At 44.7% G+C, this 17,957-nt stretch overlaps 1 protein-coding gene across 3 annotated transcripts in view; it reads right to left on the bottom strand.

Moving 5' to 3' along the window:
- Positions 1–17,957, bottom strand: part of NIM1K (NIM1 serine/threonine protein kinase) — a 61,570-nt gene that overhangs the window by 9,259 nt on the left and 34,354 nt on the right. For all 3 annotated transcript variants that reach the window (XM_026506906.4, XM_057312226.1, XM_057312227.1), the window contains exon 2: positions 6,978–7,986. In XM_026506906.4, the coding sequence (XP_026362691.3) occupies positions 6,978–7,269 (292 nt within the window). In that variant the 5' untranslated portion in view covers positions 7,270–7,986. The remainder of the gene's footprint in view (positions 1–6,977; positions 7,987–17,957) is intronic.

Raw genomic sequence — 17,957 nt, 5'->3', positions numbered from 1 at the left:
TATCTTTGTCTGTCTCTCCCACTAGAATGTAAGCTCCATAGGACAGAGATTATTGCCTGTTTTGTACATTGCTGTACCCCCAGTCCCTAGAAGAGTACCTGTTACACAGTAGGTACTCAACAAATATTTGTTGAATGAATGCTCTCCCCAACTGCACAAGAACCCAGGGTGAGTATTATCATTGCAGAGTAAACTCAGTCTGGCACTTGGCTTTTTCATTTACTATTTTGTTCCAGGCACCTCCCATGTTACCAGAGACTCTTCATAATCCTGATTTTTAATGGCCGTATGACCTTCCATCCAGCATATATGCTTTCATTTACCTGACCATTCTTGTATTGTTGGATCACATCAGAGATTTCTAGTCCTTTGCACTATAAATAACGCCACAAGGAGCATTTTTGGGTTCTAGTATTTCTAATATTGGACTTATTTTTAGGATGGATTCAACAAAGCCACTAAGCAAACATTTTTAAAATAAGGAAACAAGCTTTAATTGCTGTTTTAATGAATGGTGGGGAGGTATTGCTTCTTTCAAGTCTGTGGGCCTTCTCTGTGAAGCCTGACTCAAGACTGAGTTAGTCCCCAGTCCTGTCTGCCAGGAGGGAACAGCAGAGAGAACGTACCAGAGAATACTGCCATGCATTGCTCCCTCGAAAATCTCTTCTCTGCCACTGCTGCGTTTTCATGAGAAGTTCTAAACTAATTTAATTCACCAAATATTTGTTGAATAGTTATTATTTATAACCCATGTGGGGAAACTCTAAGGATCAAAATGCTTCAATGACACCAAGGAGGCTGTAACCAGAACACCCAACATTTTCACTATCTCCTGGATTTGTTAAGCCCCAAATCTTTATTTCCCATTCATGCTTTCTTTTGGGCTCCAGGGTGGCCGTTGGACTCCATGACCTTCATGTTCCTCCAAGTCAGGCTTCCAAGTCTTTACTCTCAAATCCGTTTCTTCTCCTATAGTCACTCTTCACTGCTGAGCTGTTAAAGCTGGAAATCTGGGGGTCACCTTCAGTACCTTTTCTCGTTCCCTGCTCTCACCCATGCAACACACCACAGGGTTTTCCAATATTCTGAAATATTTCTAAAATGCATGCTCTTTTCTCCATCCTTTCTGTCATTTCTCTTTTAAAAAAAATTTTTTTGTGTGTGGGGTAAACAAATTTTTTCTTTTTTTTAAGATTTACTTATTTATTTGAGAGAGAGAGAACAGCAAAGGGGCGGAAGGAGAGGGAGAATCTCAAGCACACTCCCAGATGCCCATGGAACCCAACACAGGGCTCGATCCCACGACCCCAAGACCACGACCTGAACCAAAATCAAGAGTCAGACGCTCAACCAACTAAGCCACCCAGGCGTCCCTCTGTCACTTCTTTAGTTGAGATGGAGATCATCATTCATCTGGACCCTTAGACTAATATTTTTTCTGACTTCTCTGACTTTTGTCACACCCCAACTTCAATCTGCTTTCCTCATTGAAAACTAATCATACTAATCACTTGTATGAGTTGCTTGCTTAAAGCTCTTCAGTGGTTCCCCAACACCTAAATGACAAACCCCAAATGTGCAAGAAGACTCTCCATGATCTAGTCCCTGCCTGCAACACCCTCTATGTCCCCTTTGCTTAATTCCTTTTATTTTTTTTTATTTTTTAATTTTTTTTAGATTTTATTTATTTATTTGACAGAGAGAGACAGCCAGTGAGAGAAGGAACACAAGCAGGGGGAGTGGGAGAGGAAGAAGCAGGCTCCTAGCGGAGGAGCCTGATGTGGGACTCGATCCCAGAACGCTGGGATCACGCCCTGAGCAGAAGGCAGACGCTTAACGACTGAGCCACCCAGGCGCCCCTGCTTAATTCCTTTTAAATCTCCGAAGACTCCCCTCACTGGCTCCTAGCTCCGTGCCCTTCATAACTCTCCAGGCCTACCTCGAGCCTGGCCTGCTCAGCGACCCTTCCTGCTGCCCTCAGGCGCAGCGGAGCACACCCTTCGGCCTTACTCTGTGGCAGCCCCTGCCAATTCTATCCTGTCTCCATGACCTACCGCGAGTTCGCTCCTAACAGGCTAGAACTATATCTTACTCATCTCTGTAAGGCCCAGAACAACATATGGGCCCAGGAGAGTTTATTATATTTTTAAAAAGGAAGGTGGGGGGCATGAATTAACTGATGAATAAGTAAATCGAGAGAAAAGAAGGGTTCTAGAAATGTGAGACTACAGGAAGGGCAGCAATAGAGAAAGGAACAGGCACCCGTGGCCTCATTTACTTTTGTCTGTGACAACAGATGGCACATAAAATATTCAGAAGTTGAGTGCATCACCTCTTTGGAGAAATTTCTAATCAGCTTAAAAGGGGACTCATAGCTGCCCTATCAGCTTGCAAGGCCCGGGACAATCGGAGCTGTTAGCTATCAAAATAAACTCCAGCCAACAGGGGCCCCTCCTGGAGCCTTCTTTCTAGAGATCCATTCAGAATAGCTGGTGCCCTTTTAAAACGACTGTCCTAGGAGCTGCTCCCGGGATCCAAACCTCTGCTCTCCTGGGAACCCCTCCATTGTCTCATTTAGTCTGTCCACATTTCCTAGAAAACCTGATGACAATTCTGGGTCAGCTGGCTTTGTGTGGGTCCATATTTATACGATCACTGTCCACGTGACACGATCTGATGTGGCCGGGCTGTGGGACAGCTATTTGAAATTCCCAGCGTGGCTTTCGAAGCCGCTCACTAAGCCGCTTCGCTCTCTTTCCTCTTTCAGAGGTGAAGACTTTGGAGGCAGGTGGCATCTATCTTTCCAGTCCAGTCCAGTCGGCTCAGGGCAGCCAAACGTCCCCCCTCCTTTTCTCAGGTCAAGTCTCCCAGTCTGGGACTCCATCTCCCAGTACCTGAGCACCCTTCTCTTTCCTGAGCTCTCATATCCGTTTGCCTCTGGGCCCCCTCTCCCCCCCCCCCCCGACCCCTTTCTCAGCTGCTTTCATTGCCACTTTCCTGCTCCTTCCTAACCAGGGGGCTCCCCGAAGGCAGAACCACCGGAGACAGCGGTGGGGTGCAGCTCTGGGAGCAGGCCTTTGCCCGGTGCACCCACAGGCGAGGCCCAGGATTCATTTTTCTGTTGCTCAGTGACCTGCCCTTACGTTTTCTGTTGCTCAAACTTGCTCATGGAGCTGATTTTCCCACTGCCTATGCTTTGGGCCTTCCTTTTTTGCACCTGTGTCCCACAGCCAGAGGGTGACACTGAACCTTTGACAGTAGGGCCACGCGGTGGCAGGTGGGCAGTGAAGCGAGCATGTGGGTGAGGCCACTGACACACCCAACTTGCACAGCAGGAGAATGCCATGTTCTCTGGAACTCAGGCAGCTAGAATGCAGTTAATTTTACAATACTGCAGATGAGAAGCCTGTGGCATTTGAGCAGGAAGTCACTACATCAACCCCCGTTGCTGTTGCTCGCCTTTCTTCGGCCCTCTTCACTGAACGTTCTTGCTCCTGGCTCGTGGTGATTTCTCTGGTCAGCTGGTTATTGCCTCCCTGGTGGGCCTGTCCGTCCATTTGCTGTGCTCTCTACTACTCTCCCCTCCCAGAGACGCTAGTTAGGACCTCAGGCTCTGCTGACGCTGTCGTGGGACACGTGACTGTAGAGGCTGCGGCTGACTTGACGTGGGCGTGCCCTTGAACTCTGCGGTGGTCTGTCATCGGTTGGCTGGGGAGGAGTCACATTCTCTCTCTTTAAAATGTGAGCCGGCAGAGAATGAAACCAGCGGTACAAAGATGGGTAATAACGCCGGGAGACCAGGTAGACATGGGACTGGCAACAACCATTCCTGGCCAGGAGTCTTCTGATGGCTACACAGAGTAAGCCACCCTGCAGAATGGAGTCTGAAGATGGAACACTTTGATCAAGGGAAGTAGAAATGAAAAACTGTGACGCCCCAGAGAAAGAGGAGATGGAGACAGTACGATCTTGAAACTCGCTCTGCTTCCCTGCTGTGGGTGCACAGAATCCCCCTGTCCACCATACCCCTTTTCCACGTGAGCTGATTTGCACAGGCTTCTGTTCCATGATGTGTGACTTCATGTTCCAGTGATGTGTGACTCAGCAGGCCCAAAGAACCTAGACTTTTCTGAAATCAGACTAATAATAGCATTTAATGTATACCTACTGTGTGCTCTGTCTACGCACACAGTAGATATTCAATACATTGCATGTTTAAATTTTATTCATGAAGAAACTGAGGCACAGAATGATAAAGTCACTTGTTTGGGGTCACGCAGTGAGAGATAAAAACAATAGGAATTCTACCCAGGTCTCACTGATTCCAACGCTAGGATCGTTCCACAGTATTTATTGCATGCCCTTCTGCTACTTAAAGACACAGCTGTCACTGAGACACTGAACAGGGAGAAGGACTGGCAGAAACGAGCCTGCAAGACGAATCCGTGCTACTTCTGCAAAACGTGAGGACTAGATGAGGTCAGTGTTTCCCAAAGTGGAGCCTGTCACACTCATGGGGTGCGAATGATTTTCATGCAGAGAAACTGCCTTAAATAGCACTGGATCACAGCATACAAACATCGTTCCCGTTTGAGTTATTCTTTAATTCTCCTAAGTTAGGCAAAGAGGAAATCTCAGATTGGTTGTTCGCGTGCTTTACTTTCTATTACTTGGCGATTTTCCTTGAAAACTTCTTGGCAGTTGCTAATTAACGAGAGTAAATCTTAAAATTTCTCACCATACACACAAAATCCTAACTCTGTGAGGTGACAGATGTTTTAAGTAATCTCATCGCAGTAATCATTTTGCAATATCTACAGACAGAAAATCACTATGATGTATATCTTAATTTACCCAATGTTAAATGTCAATTGTGTCTAATACAACTGGGAAAATACATAAATAAGTAATAAAACTTTTACATTTGTTTGCATTATAACTATTTTTGCCATTACCTTCCATTCATAGCAAGTGACATTGGTTTTTCATTATTTAAATAATATTAGTTTTCCTTTTGGGGCGCCTGGGTGGCGCAGTCATTAAGCGTCTGCCTTCGGCTCAGGGCGTGATCCCGGTGCTCTGGGATCGAGCCCCACATCAGGCTCCTCCGCTAGGAGCCTGTTTCTTCCTCTCCCACTCCCCTTGCTTGTGCTCCCTCTCTCGCTGGCTGTCTCTCTCTGTCAAATAAATAAATAAAATCTCAAAAAGAATATACTACTTTTCCTTTTGAAGTAAGTTTATTTAAGTAAAAAAATTGAGTTGTACCAATGATGGCTACTATGTGCCGCGTACTTTGTATGTGTTATTTCTGATTTTCCCAACAATTCTAAGAAAAGAATCATTATTTCTATTTTATGGCTGAGGCAACAAGGGACCAAAGAGGAAGTGCCCAGGAAGGGACTGAAGCAGGACCCGAAGTGCCTGTTCTGTCCACTGCCCCACGCTGCCTCCTCGCCCTGGAACCCAACGCCTGACCCCACACTTGGGAAACAGCTCCAAGTTGGCCACCCGGCCGCCTTCGCTCAGACTTTCGCCTCGAGGCCTCTCTGCGGCACTGGACACACTCTCCTTTCTGAGCTCCTCTCCCGGTTTGCCTTTACCCACCTTCTCCTCTCCCCTTCCTGGTCATGTCCTCTGTCTCGGTTTCCCGGCCCTCGCCTCCCGGTGTCTGAGCTCCGTCTCTCATTCCTGCTCCAGACCACGGGCCGCAGTCAGACTCACGTTACCACGCTAGAGCTACGTCTGTGGGTCAGGTCAGCATGGTCCCTGGCTGCGTTCTGTACGTGAGGAAGCGGAGGCTCCCAGAGGTCCTGGCATTTCCCAGGGCAAGTCAGGTGAGTAGCAGAGACGTGAGGACGGGTGGACCCTGACTCCTGGTCTCCGAGCAAGATGGAAGGAGACTTGGAGCTCCGGGAATATGTGTGCACACCTGTGTGTATGTGCGGGTGCTTTTTATGTAGGGACCAAATATAGGGATGGGATTGGGGGTCGGAGGAGAAAAGAAAACAAAAGACAACTCTAATATAAGAAAAGAGTGGCCCTGGAGATATGGTAGCAGGCTGGGGCCAAGGTGAGAAAATGTCGGTACAGAACTCGCAGGGACTGGGTAGAGTTCTCGGGCTTTAGGAAGCTGGTAGATTATACCAAGTTGCAAGTGTTCTTTTCTTGCCTCACAACTCCCTGATGATCTCCAGGCTTCAGCTAAGTTTCAGGTGGTATGGGGATGTGTCCACACTGGGCTGGGCCAGCAAAGGGCTGCTGGGCTCTCTGCATAGTTCCTCCCTGAGGCCAGAGTGGGGGGCGCTGCTGCTCTGGGGTCCAGAGTGTCCGCAGGCAAGCCAGCATGGGCCTTCAGTAGAGAGCAGGCAGCCAAGCCACAATGAGAACTAGTACAGAGTAGACTGGAGCAGAGACAGTCCTGAGATCCAAAGCCTTTCCCCCAAATATAACAGAAGTAGCAGCCTTGGGTGAGGAGGGGAGCCTGAACTCTGCTATCCACTGACAGTGGCGACCTGGGAGGTCTCCTGTGCCATCCTGTCGCTCACACACACACACACACACACACGTTATAAATGAGGACTTGGAAGATGAGTGGCCTGGGAACCAAGCCACACCCCCCTCCACTTCTCCAAGGCCTAAGTGGAGAGGACAGAGTCCTCTCCCTTGGAGTGAGTTCACCCACATGGTACAGTGCAGAGCTTTTAGAGTCAAAATCTCTCAAGATTGAACTGGCGACACCATATTAGCTTCTTTGGATCTCAGTTTCCCTATCTGTAAATGGAAATAAAGATACTAACCTCACAGTGTTCCTGTGAAAATCAACCGAGGTGACAACGGAAGGTGTGTGGCACAGCACTCGCGACCCTCAGAGCCTTGGTGACGTCGCTTCACCGGCTGCCCTGGCTCTGGCCTCCTAACCCCTTCCCCAGCCGAGGTCCCAGTACCACGGGAGATGATCCTGGAAGGTCAGATCCTACCTTTGGTTAGGGAGTGAATCCCGAGCTTGACTTGGGAAAAGTTCCCGCTTCCAATTTCCCCTCGGATTCGGTAGAAGCCAATCCGTTTCCCCAACGTGATCTCTCTCACCACCTTCTCATCTTGGGACATGTCCTGCGTCAGCTTCTCAAAGGGTGTCAGCTGGTGGGGCTGCCCCTCGTCCTCGTCCTTGCCGCACTCCGTCTGACAGCCGCTTTCCACGCTCTCCCGCCGATCCCACCGGGCATAGTGGGGGGTCACCAGGCCGCCTCCATTCACGTACACGGCGGTCATCGTCCACCACAAGCTCACATCTCCGCCTCGGCCGACAGGCACCGACGGAGGGCAGGGGAGGAGCAGAGCAAAGGGCCCAGGGGCTGGGCGAGGGGAGTCAGGGCCTGCCAGAGCCCCGCGTCCTTGACGGCTGGCCTGCAGAGCCACGCAGTCCCCTTCGTGGCTTCAGGGAGAGGAGGGCAGAGGCGAACAGGCCGGCAGAGCCTGCCGGGCCAGGCCAAGAGCTGCCCCCCTCACCGCAGACATTTCGCGCCTTCCTTCACAGTGCGCTGCCCAGCTCTCACCGTCTGGTAACATCCAGTTACCATAACCACTTCCCTGATCGGCTCCAGGAACCTCCTGGCTGCCCATGTGGTCTGATGCTCTGTGGTAGGTGGCCGCGTCCCAGGACAAAGGCTCCAGTTTACTATTTCCTTTGATGGCCTGAGAATCTTCCACTCTGGTGGGTAAGAGCCCCGTGGAGGGCCCCAGGTCCCTGCTGCTGGCCTCCAGCTCTGACCTCCTTCATTTTGCACTTCTGCTTGTGAGTCGCAGGGCCCCTGGGCACGCAATGATCTGGACCCCGGTAAAGAAGAAACTTGCAAATCAGCCTTCTGGTCACAAGGGCTGCCAGAGAGGGATTAAATCCTGGCAATGTCACTTTAGCTGGCCTTTATTTAGACGAGCCTTCCTCTAAGCCGTGAGCTGTCTCAAAAATTCGGCAAGTGCTGATTCACCCTAAGAACAGAGAATAAGAAAATGTATTAGCCTGTGCTATGTACTGTACGGGATTTATAATGAACGTGAAACTGCCCTGTGAGCGTTGATCTAAAAAAAACTATACAAATTTCAGTTATGACTCTCAGTAGAAATGCTTAATTATATATGATTTACTAAGAAGAAAATGTACACACACACACACACACACACACACTCCTCCGTCTACATTTTAGAAAAGCCCTCACAGCCTATAAATATTTTTAGCAAAACTATTTTTCTGTTTCTTGACATTTAGGAAAATATGCATATTGCCTTGAATTGCTTTAAAGCCAGACTTAAAATAATAACACTAATGATGATAAAGATTTCCTATTAATATCAGTTTTCAAAAATTCTTACATTGATTCAAATAACAATGTGTTATATTTCCTGTTATCTTGTATGTTCTGGTACAGTTTTTCCTATATTGGTTGCTCCTACTCTCTCTTTATGTGCTGTTTGATGACAAAGGCTAATTTTTCCTCCAGGCTTATTTTCTGGGTATTTCTGATGAGGTTTTAGCCTCCAGGCCCCAGAGATCATTCTGAAGGTGCAGAAACCAAAGGTAGTGTTGCTGGAGGTTGTAAAAGCCTACGGCATCCTCAGTGAAGAAATACTTTCATGACTTTTTCTCCTGCATTCTCCAGTGAGAAATACTCACTTTCTGAATTCCCATTGCACTTTGTGCGTTTTCCAAGATGCCTTATCTCTATGAAAGTGGGCACTGGGTTTAATTCAGCTGTGTCCTGCTCCCCTCCTCTCTGCTTCAGCATGGAACACAATGTCCTACATAAAAAAAGTGTGTTGAACTTGATTTTTGGACTTGAGCATTCTGAAACAGAGCCCGAGTGAACATGGAGACTGCCTGGGAAATGCGAATTTTGAATTCTTCTTGATGATATCACTTTATTACAATTAAGTACAGAGTTGCTTATATTATTATTGTGGTTAAATAAGGGGTTGCCAAATAAGGATAAAGACAGGAAAGAGTAAACTGCCATCCAGCTCTGTTCCTCTTTTGGGACAAGGAGACGGGAAGCTGGGATAAAGGTTTAAAAGGGACCAGATATTAGTAACCACACACATCTCTAGGTTAGAGTCCAATTAGGATGTTTTAAAAGATGTTCTTAAGATAAAAGATCCTTAATTAAGTTGAGGAAAATCTAGTCACTGGTTCTTAAGCTTTCTGGGGTCACATACTCCTTTGAGATTCTCATGGAATCTAGGACACTATCCCCTAGAAATAAAAAGCATGCCACATAATTTGCACCCAATTTAAAGGGTTAACAGACACTCTGAAACCCATCCTCAGATTAAGAATCTCTATGAAGGGGCGCCTGGGTGGCACAGCGGTTAAGCGTCTGCCTTCGGCTCAGGACGTGATCCCAGCGTTCTGGGATCGAGCCCCACATCAGGCTCCTCCGCTAGGAGCCTGCTTCTTCCTCTCCCACTCCCCCTGCTTGTGTTCCCTCTCTCGCCGGCTGTCTCTATCTCTGTCAAATAAATAAATAAAATCTTAAAAAAAAAAAAAAAAGAATCTCTACGAAGATCAAGTGGCCCTAGATCTCGGCTCCCTGGCAGCCAGTTACCACACAGATGAGAAGTGGAGGACCGTTAATCCTAGTTCTGACCTTATCAGTGTGCAGCTTTAGCCACAGAAGGACAGTAAGGACTTTAGCCCGGAAGCAGCGCTTGGCCGTCCTGGGCCTCTCTCCGCGAGCCCCTCAGCCCGTGCTGCCTCTGCAGCTCCCCTACTTGTACCCCAGTTGGCTAAGCACCCGCAGCGCGAGGACCTGCGCCTCCTTCTTCTCTCTCCCAGAGCTCAGCACCCTGCCTGCCACTTCTCCGATAAATGTTCAGTGAAGAAGGAATGAACTAATTCACCAATGTATCGACCGCTACATTTGGGTATGACTTAGTAGAGGTAAATATTTTTATTTATAAACTAATCACGTTGTCCCAACATCTACTTGAATTATCTCAGAAAGTTTATTTCAGTCCATATGTCCAAGGCCAGAGGTACCCTCTACTGGCTGTTAGGATTTCTGGCCCCACCTTCTCGTGCAGGTGAAAGCTTAGTCAGAATTCTACCATCCCACTGCGAACTGTTAGGGGGCTGCTTAGAAAAGCAAAGTCTCCCCCATCCTTGCTCCTTCCAAAGGATCAGCTCTCCCCAAGTACCCACGCCTCACCCATGCCTCCCGGAACCTGCTCTCTGACTCCCCATGTTGGCCAGGACTTCTCTGCTTTCCTGGGTAACCCCACTGCTCCCCCGCCCCCACCTGTTGCTCCTGATTTGGGCTCTGTTCTTGAACTCCGTTCAGGCCTGGGATTTCCAGTTGGGTTTTAGACTTGCTACCCTGATTAACTTCAGGCACCCCCAGGAATTCCTCCCCTCTCTCTTCCTAATTTGATATAGAGGGTCAGGCACAATTGTCAAGTGTCAGACTCCATCTTGCGTTACATATCCTCTACCTGCAAATTAAATTTCTTGCATGATGACCTTGAAACCAAGTGTCTTGCCTTAATGGTGAGGGAGGTAGTTCATCTTCTGTTTAGATCAGATAAAGAAGTTTTTGCAATTTTGAAAATGTTGCGGTGGGTTTGTACTGAGGATGAATTGCAACTTGTTGAAACAGGTAGCAAGCCAACTAGAAAAAATTTAAACCCCTAACTCATCCTACTCCAAAATAAATTCCAAATAGGTCACCTGAGTAAATGTAAAACAAATGAAACCATAAAATACTAGAAAAAAAAATTTTTTTTAATTTTATGATCTCAGAGAAAGCCATAAAAGAAAACATTAAATTTGACTACCTAAAGTGATAACTTTCTGTTTGCCAAAAGTTATCATAAACAAATAAAGCAAATTGTTATTTTTTTAAGTAGACTCCACACCCAGCGTGGAGCCCCATGTGGGGCTTGAACTCATGGCTCTGAGATCAAGACCTGAGCTGAGATCAAGAGTCTGACATTGAATCGACTGGTTAAGCCAATAGGTGCCCCAAATAAAACAAATTCAATGATAAACTGGAAAATCTTGCCAACATATATGATACACAAAGGTCTGATTTTTAGATAAAGAATTTTTACAATTGATTAGAAAAATACCAATATCTCCAAAAAAAACGGAGATAAAAAACATAAGCAAACATTTCACAGAAAATACAAATGGGTCTATATATAGACAAAGGTGCTCAACCTCACTTACAACCAAAGAAATGCACATAAAACTACACTGAAATTAGATTTTTTACCAATAAATTTGGAAACTAGAAAAAAAATTTTTAAAGGTTTTATTTGTTTATTTGACAGAGCACAAGGTGGGGGAGTTGCTGAGCGAGAGGGAGAGGGAGAAGCAGGCTCCCAGCTGAGCAGGGAGCCCACGACTCAACTCCGGGCTCCATCCCAGGACCCCGAGATCATGACCGGAGCCAAAGGCAGATGCTTAAGCCACCCAGGTGCCCCCACAAAAATGTTTTTGATGACGCACCGGCGAGAGAGCCTTTGGGAAAACAGGGACTCTCATTCATTCCTACTGAGAGTATAATTGGTACAAGGGCTTGGAGGGCAGTTTGGCTGTAGCTAGTAAAGCGTGAGCGTACACACGCTCTGCCTCAGTGATCCCGCGTCTAGAGTTGACTTATGCACGCTGCACAAAAATATGCCTGTTTCTAATACAAGCATTGCTAGATGGATAGTCACTCCTGCATTGCAGCAAAAACTAGAAATTGTTTATGTGGCCATCAATAGGGAACTGGTTAAATAAATGACAATCTGTATCTAATGGATTACAATGCACTTGGGGAAAAGAATGAGTTACAATATCCAGCATGTACTGTGAAGAGATCAGAAGAGTGTCTATAAATGTGATGTCAGGAGTGAGAGAGAGAAGGGCATCCCTACGGACCTGGCAATAATTACTGCGTCTGGGGAAAAAGATTGGACCGGGGACCCAAGTGAGAGAAAGGTGTACTTTTCACTATTTACTCTTTTATCTGATTTACATTTTCCCCCATGTGCATGTATTTACACTTAAAAAAGAAAACAATTAAAAATATGTGATGTGTTGCCATCTTACACAATAAGCTTGTTTATTCTGGTTATGCAGAGAAACTATTACACCTAATTCTCTAATACTAATGGATTGCTTTTAAAGTCAAAACATAATTAGGAATTCTGATTAAATACAGAAAATTTTATACTTTCATTTATTTCTACATCCTTCCAAAAACCCACAATAGGAATAAGAAGAAAAAGGGCATAAACTCACAAAGACAAAGAGAGTAAGAGACGGGAGAGCAGCCAATGTGAGCTGTCAACATGTTTCTAAGGGCTTGGCAAGCAAATCGAGGAGCAGTGAGTAACTTGGCAAAGACAGTGACAAAAACTGCAACGTCTATCTCATTGGCATGGCACCGAGATTCACCTTTCTGAACGCTCGAAAGACTTCAAACTATGAGGGACCAGGTGTCTCCATGTTCGGAGGAATGAAGCAGACCAAAACACAACGGGAATTGTTTGAAATGTGGAGCAGTAAGAGCCCCAGCCCTTTCTCAAAGCCAGCTGGTTACTTTCTCCTCCCACCCACAGCCCAGCTCAGGAGTGCAAGGCCAGAGGGTTCAGGACAGAGGGTTCAGTCAGACTCTGGGTTGTGGGATCTCCCATCCCCTTCTCTCCATACCCCTGCACTCTGAGTTTCCAGAATGGAGGGAAACACATGTATAATCTTCCAGGCAGGGGATTCCTCTTTTCTTTTTTCCTTTCCTTTCCCTTCCCTTCCTTTCCCTTCCCTTCCTTTTCTTCCTTTCTTTCTTTCTTTCTTTCTTTCTTTCTTTCTTTCTTTCTTTCTTTCTTTTTCTTTCTTTCTTTCTTTCGCTTGCTTTTATTAAGTAAACTCTATCCCCAACGTGGGACTTGAACTCATGACTCTGAGATCAAAAGTAGTGTGTCTACTGACTGAGCCAGCCAGGTGCCCTGGATTCCTCTTTTGGATAAACCAACTAGCTCAAGAGGAAAGATTTCCCGAAACCAGTATTTGCAGATTCTTCAACACAAGGGCCGCCTGACCACCTACTATGCAATCCTCGGTGACCCGTGCACTTGCAGGCAGGGGGCTTCCAATCAGATCTCAGCGCCTTCTGGTTTGCATGAATGTCCAGTTGAGAAGCACCAGACACCTGAGGAAAGGCTCCAAAATGAAAGAAAGAAACCATTCTCAACCAAAACAACAACCACCACCACCAAAAGGAACTTGAAGGAAACAGAGAGCAATGCAGGAAGCGGAAGACCAAAGAAAAGATACTGCATCTATAAAAACCAGGACAAAAGGCTAAAAGAAACAAACACAAACCCTCAGAGAACCAAAAAGAGCTCTTTTCGAAAGTGAAATTAAATAATTCGATTGAAGATTTGCAAAAACAAAAAAAAAATCTAGAAGACATGAACAATAGAGAAGAAAAAGAAGAAAATTAGGTAATCAACTCACGAAGTCCAACATCTAATTATTTTAAATTTCTAGAGTTGCACTATTGTGTCCCCAGGAAAGTAAGATATATGGTTCCTATTGTACTTGAATTGCCAACAAATTTCAGAAATTTAAAAAATAGTAATGAATAAGGGAAGACTCTGGATTCTCAAATATTCCAATAGAATAAAAAAGAAGAAAAAAATCTAATGGAAATATCAATCCCATTTGGGTATGTGTGTAATGAATACTGTTTTTATTTTACGTAATTTTTTTTTCCCTGAAGACTTTTCTTAGATGTTTGGAAATAGAAATCCTGATTACAGGTTCTGGGGATGCTATAAAGAGCTTATATTTAGATTACTTTCTAGGAGTGTTCCAAAACATCAAGTTAAATCATGATGAAAAACGCAAATGATGGATCTGATGACCACAGCTAACAGCAAATGAGATCACCCTTTTCTCAGATGCATTTGTCGAGGGTTTTACCTTTTGCCCTTTTGATTTTGACCAATTTTTATGGACATAAATGAGAGCTTAGAAACCCAACCAGCCAAAAACATGGAGTCACATCATTATAGATCAAAGCCTCTGGAGGAGGCAGACCGGTCCTTCATTATTAGCTTACTGTTGCTGAATAGCATTGCATTAAACAAGATTAAAGAAAACAGAACTTACTTAGTAATTCATTCTCTTGACTTGCAACCCACTGGGAAGAGTATATCAAAGAAAACCATCTGGGCTTTGTTCTCTTTGTCTGAGTTTAAATTACAAAACTTCTGAGCAAGGCTTTCAGACAACCTTTTCACTGCCTGGCAAAGGCAGGCACTAGTTTGCTTAGAGGAAAAGCTGGATTTTTCTCTGTGCGGCAGCAGGATGCGATGACGGATCAAATCCATTTAATCCTTTCCCAGGCACGGTGCACCCTCAGGGAGGGTATTTAGGAAATAGGCTTCATTTATTTATTTTTTTTTAAATGCACAATGCAATACATTTTTTTTAAAAGATTTTATTTATTTACTCGACAGAGATAGAGACAGCCAGCGAGAGAGGGAACACAAGCAGGGGGAGTGGGAGAGAAAGAAGCAGGCTCATAGCAGAAGATCCTGATGTAGGGCTCGATCCCATAACGCCGGAATCACGCCCTGAGCCAAAGGCAGACGCTTAACCGCTGTGCCCCCCAGGCGCCCCAGGAAATAGGCTTCATTTAAAAATGTATTTTACTACTTAAAAATCATTTGCACTGCCTTAGCTGTTGGCCTTAGCTCTTTATTTCTCAACACACATGTCAAGATCTTCATGGGGGGGCCACTGGGAAATTTTGTAGCAAATGGAAAATCAATGTGAACTGGGTGTGCCCTAGTGATGAGGAGCAGTGCTGTTCCTTTTTTTTTTTTTTTTTTTTAAAGATTTTATTTATTTATTCGACAGAGATAGAGACAGCCAGCGAGAGAGGGAACACAAGCAGGGGGAGTGGGAGAGGAAGAAGCAGGCTCATAGCGGAGGAGCCTGACGTGGGGCTCGATCCCAGAACACCGGGATCACGCCCTGAGCCGAAGGCAGACGTTTAACCGCTGTGCCACCCAGGCGCCCCAGCAGTGCTGTTCCTAACACTACCTCTCGCCCTGCTTGATCACAGGCTACTTTACCCGCCACTCAGCCCACGTCTCTCCCGTTCCACTTACATACACCATCCATGCCCAGTCCGCCCAGTCTGATGAACTTATTACATCAGCTCTTCCCACACAGAGTTCTATCACACTTGAGGTTCTCTCAGCTATCAAGGTCAACCTCAACCATCAAGGTCACAGACTCAAATACCCAGAGGGCCATGCAGGTGTTCTCTGGGGCTTAGTGCCCATCCCAAGCATGATGAAGAAGCCCACAGTCAGTTCCAGCCAGAGTAGCCATGTTAGAATGCAGGCTTATTTTCGCCTGGATTTTTGTTTAAGAGCAGCTGGAAATCAAGAAATTTTTGGTGAGCTCTCTAATTTTTAAGTGGTGGATTAAATATTTAAAAAATACCCTGTGGCCAAGGAAAACTGAACCATCAGGCCAGATTTGGCATTCAGGTTGCCAATTTGCAGAGTCTGCTCTAGGTTCTCTAGGAACATCACCAGAAGAAAAAGGGAGGGTCATCCAAAGTTCCGCAGTCAAGGTCACCTGGGAGTGGCACAGGTGATACCACTCAGCTATCTGCATTAGTACCTTGAAGTCTTGTGGTATTTAAAACACACACACACACACACACACACACACACACACACACACACAAAGAGTCTGTGTTTTGTTCATTTGCTTGTTTAATTCAGTGTTCTTGAAGCTTATTTAACCATCTAATTCATTCTCACAGAATATCTTTTTGTCACTGGCATTTTTTTTTTTTAAGATTTTATTTATTTATTTGACAGACAGAGAAAGAGAGTACAAGCAGGGGGAGAGGCAGGGAGAGGGAGAAGCAGGCTCCTGCTGAGCTCCATCCCAGGACCCTGGGGTCATGACCTGAGCCGAAAGCAGCCGCTTAACTGACTGAGCCACCCAGGTGCCCCATGTCATTGGCATTTTTCTTACAACTCTGCCCTCAGAGTTAGATAAAGCTATAAAATACTCACCTGTCCATTAAATATCTGTAGGAATTTGGGTCCCAAGAAGAAAATTAGTAAAACTATTCAATATAGAATGAAACAGAAGATGGATTTAGTTGAGTTTAATCCACGTATGTGGCAGGCTGGCTGGGAGACGCCTACTTCTGGGACATCTAGAATGACATGGTAGTTACTCAGCGATCAAGTATCTTTGAACCTTGGGAAGATTTATCGTCAAACCCAGAAATGTTTAAGAGACTCAAATCCCATAGTATTAATACTTTTGTTCTGATGATGTGTGGAATTGGTATGTTATGTACTGGTAACGTGAATAAAATTTAGCAGAATAAAGTTAAAAAAGCTTGGTGATTCTAATTTTAAATGAAGAATTGAAAATTGGTTTAGATTTGTGGTTTTGAGTTGAAATTTTATTGTTCATAAATAGCATAGGAATGTATTTAAGAAAATGTAAGGTTTATCCTGTTTATATGTTTAAGTCATTATATTTATAAAAATTCTCATTATTTTAGAAGTATTTTGTTAATCAAATAAAATACTTATTTAAAAGGAAATGAAATACATTAAATTATAGATACAGTTTAAAATGTTTAAAAAGGTTTAAAGTTTTGAATGGGATCAAACGTTAATCTTTAAAAATGATTGTTAGATAAAAAACTGGACCCCTTTCTACACCATGTACAAAAATAAACTCAAAATGGATTAAAGACCTAAATGCGAGACCTGAAACCATAAAACTCCTCGAAGAAAACATAGGAGGTAATTTCTTGGACATTGGCCTTAGCAACATTTTTTTTTAAAGATTTTATTTATTTATTCGACAGAGATAGAGACGGCCAGCGAGAGAGGGAACACAAGCAGGGGGAGTGGGAGAGGAAGAAGCAGGCTCATAGCAGAGGAGCCTGATGTGGGGCTCGATCCTATAACGCCGGGATCACGCCCTGAGCCGAAGGCAGACACCCAACCGCTGTGCCACCCAGGCGCCCCTTAGCAACATTTTTCTAAATATGTCTCCTGAGGCAAGGGAAATGAAAGCAAAAATAAACTGTTGACACATCATGACACATGAAAGAAAACATCAACAAAACAAAAGGTCAACCTACTGAACGGCAGAAGATATTCACAAATGATATAAATGATAAGGGGTTAATATACAAAAAATATAAAGAATTTATACAATCCAACACGAAAAAAACCCCCAAATAATCTGATTAAAAATAGGCAGTGGACTTGAATAGACATTTTTCCAAAGAAGACATAGAGAGGGCAAACAGACACATGAAAAGATGCCCAGCATCATAAATCATCAGGGAAATGCCAATGAAAACCACAATGAGATATCACCTTACACCTGTCACAATGGCTGAAATCAGAAGAACAAAAATATTGGCGAGGAGGTGAAGAAAAAGGAAACCTCATGCACTGTTGGTAGGAGTATAAATTGGTGTAGCCACTGTGGAAAACAGTATGGAGGTTCCTCTAAAAACAGAAACACCATATGATCCAGTAATTCCACTACTAGTATTTACCCAGAGGAAACAAAAACACTAATTCAAAAAGATATATGCATCCCCGATGTTTACTGCACTGTTATTTACAGTAGCCAAGATATGGAAGCAACCCACGTGTCCATCGATAAATGAATGGATAAAGATGTGGTGTATATATACAATTACTAAGCCATAAAAAAGAATGAGATCTTGCCATGTGCAACGACATGGATGGACCTAGAGCGTGTAATGAGAAGTGAAATAAATCTGACAGAGAAAGACAAATGCCTTACGACTTCACTTAAATGTGGAATCCAAAAAACAAAACAAATAAACAAAAAGCAGAAACAGACCCACAAATATGGAGAACAAATTGATGGTTGCCAAGAG

The sequence above is a fragment of the Ursus arctos genome, unplaced genomic scaffold, assembly GCF_023065955.2.
Source record: "Ursus arctos isolate Adak ecotype North America unplaced genomic scaffold, UrsArc2.0 scaffold_15, whole genome shotgun sequence".
NCBI classification, from domain to species: Eukaryota; Metazoa; Chordata; class Mammalia; order Carnivora; family Ursidae; genus Ursus; species Ursus arctos.
This window is presented reverse-complemented; position numbering and strand designations above follow the sequence as displayed.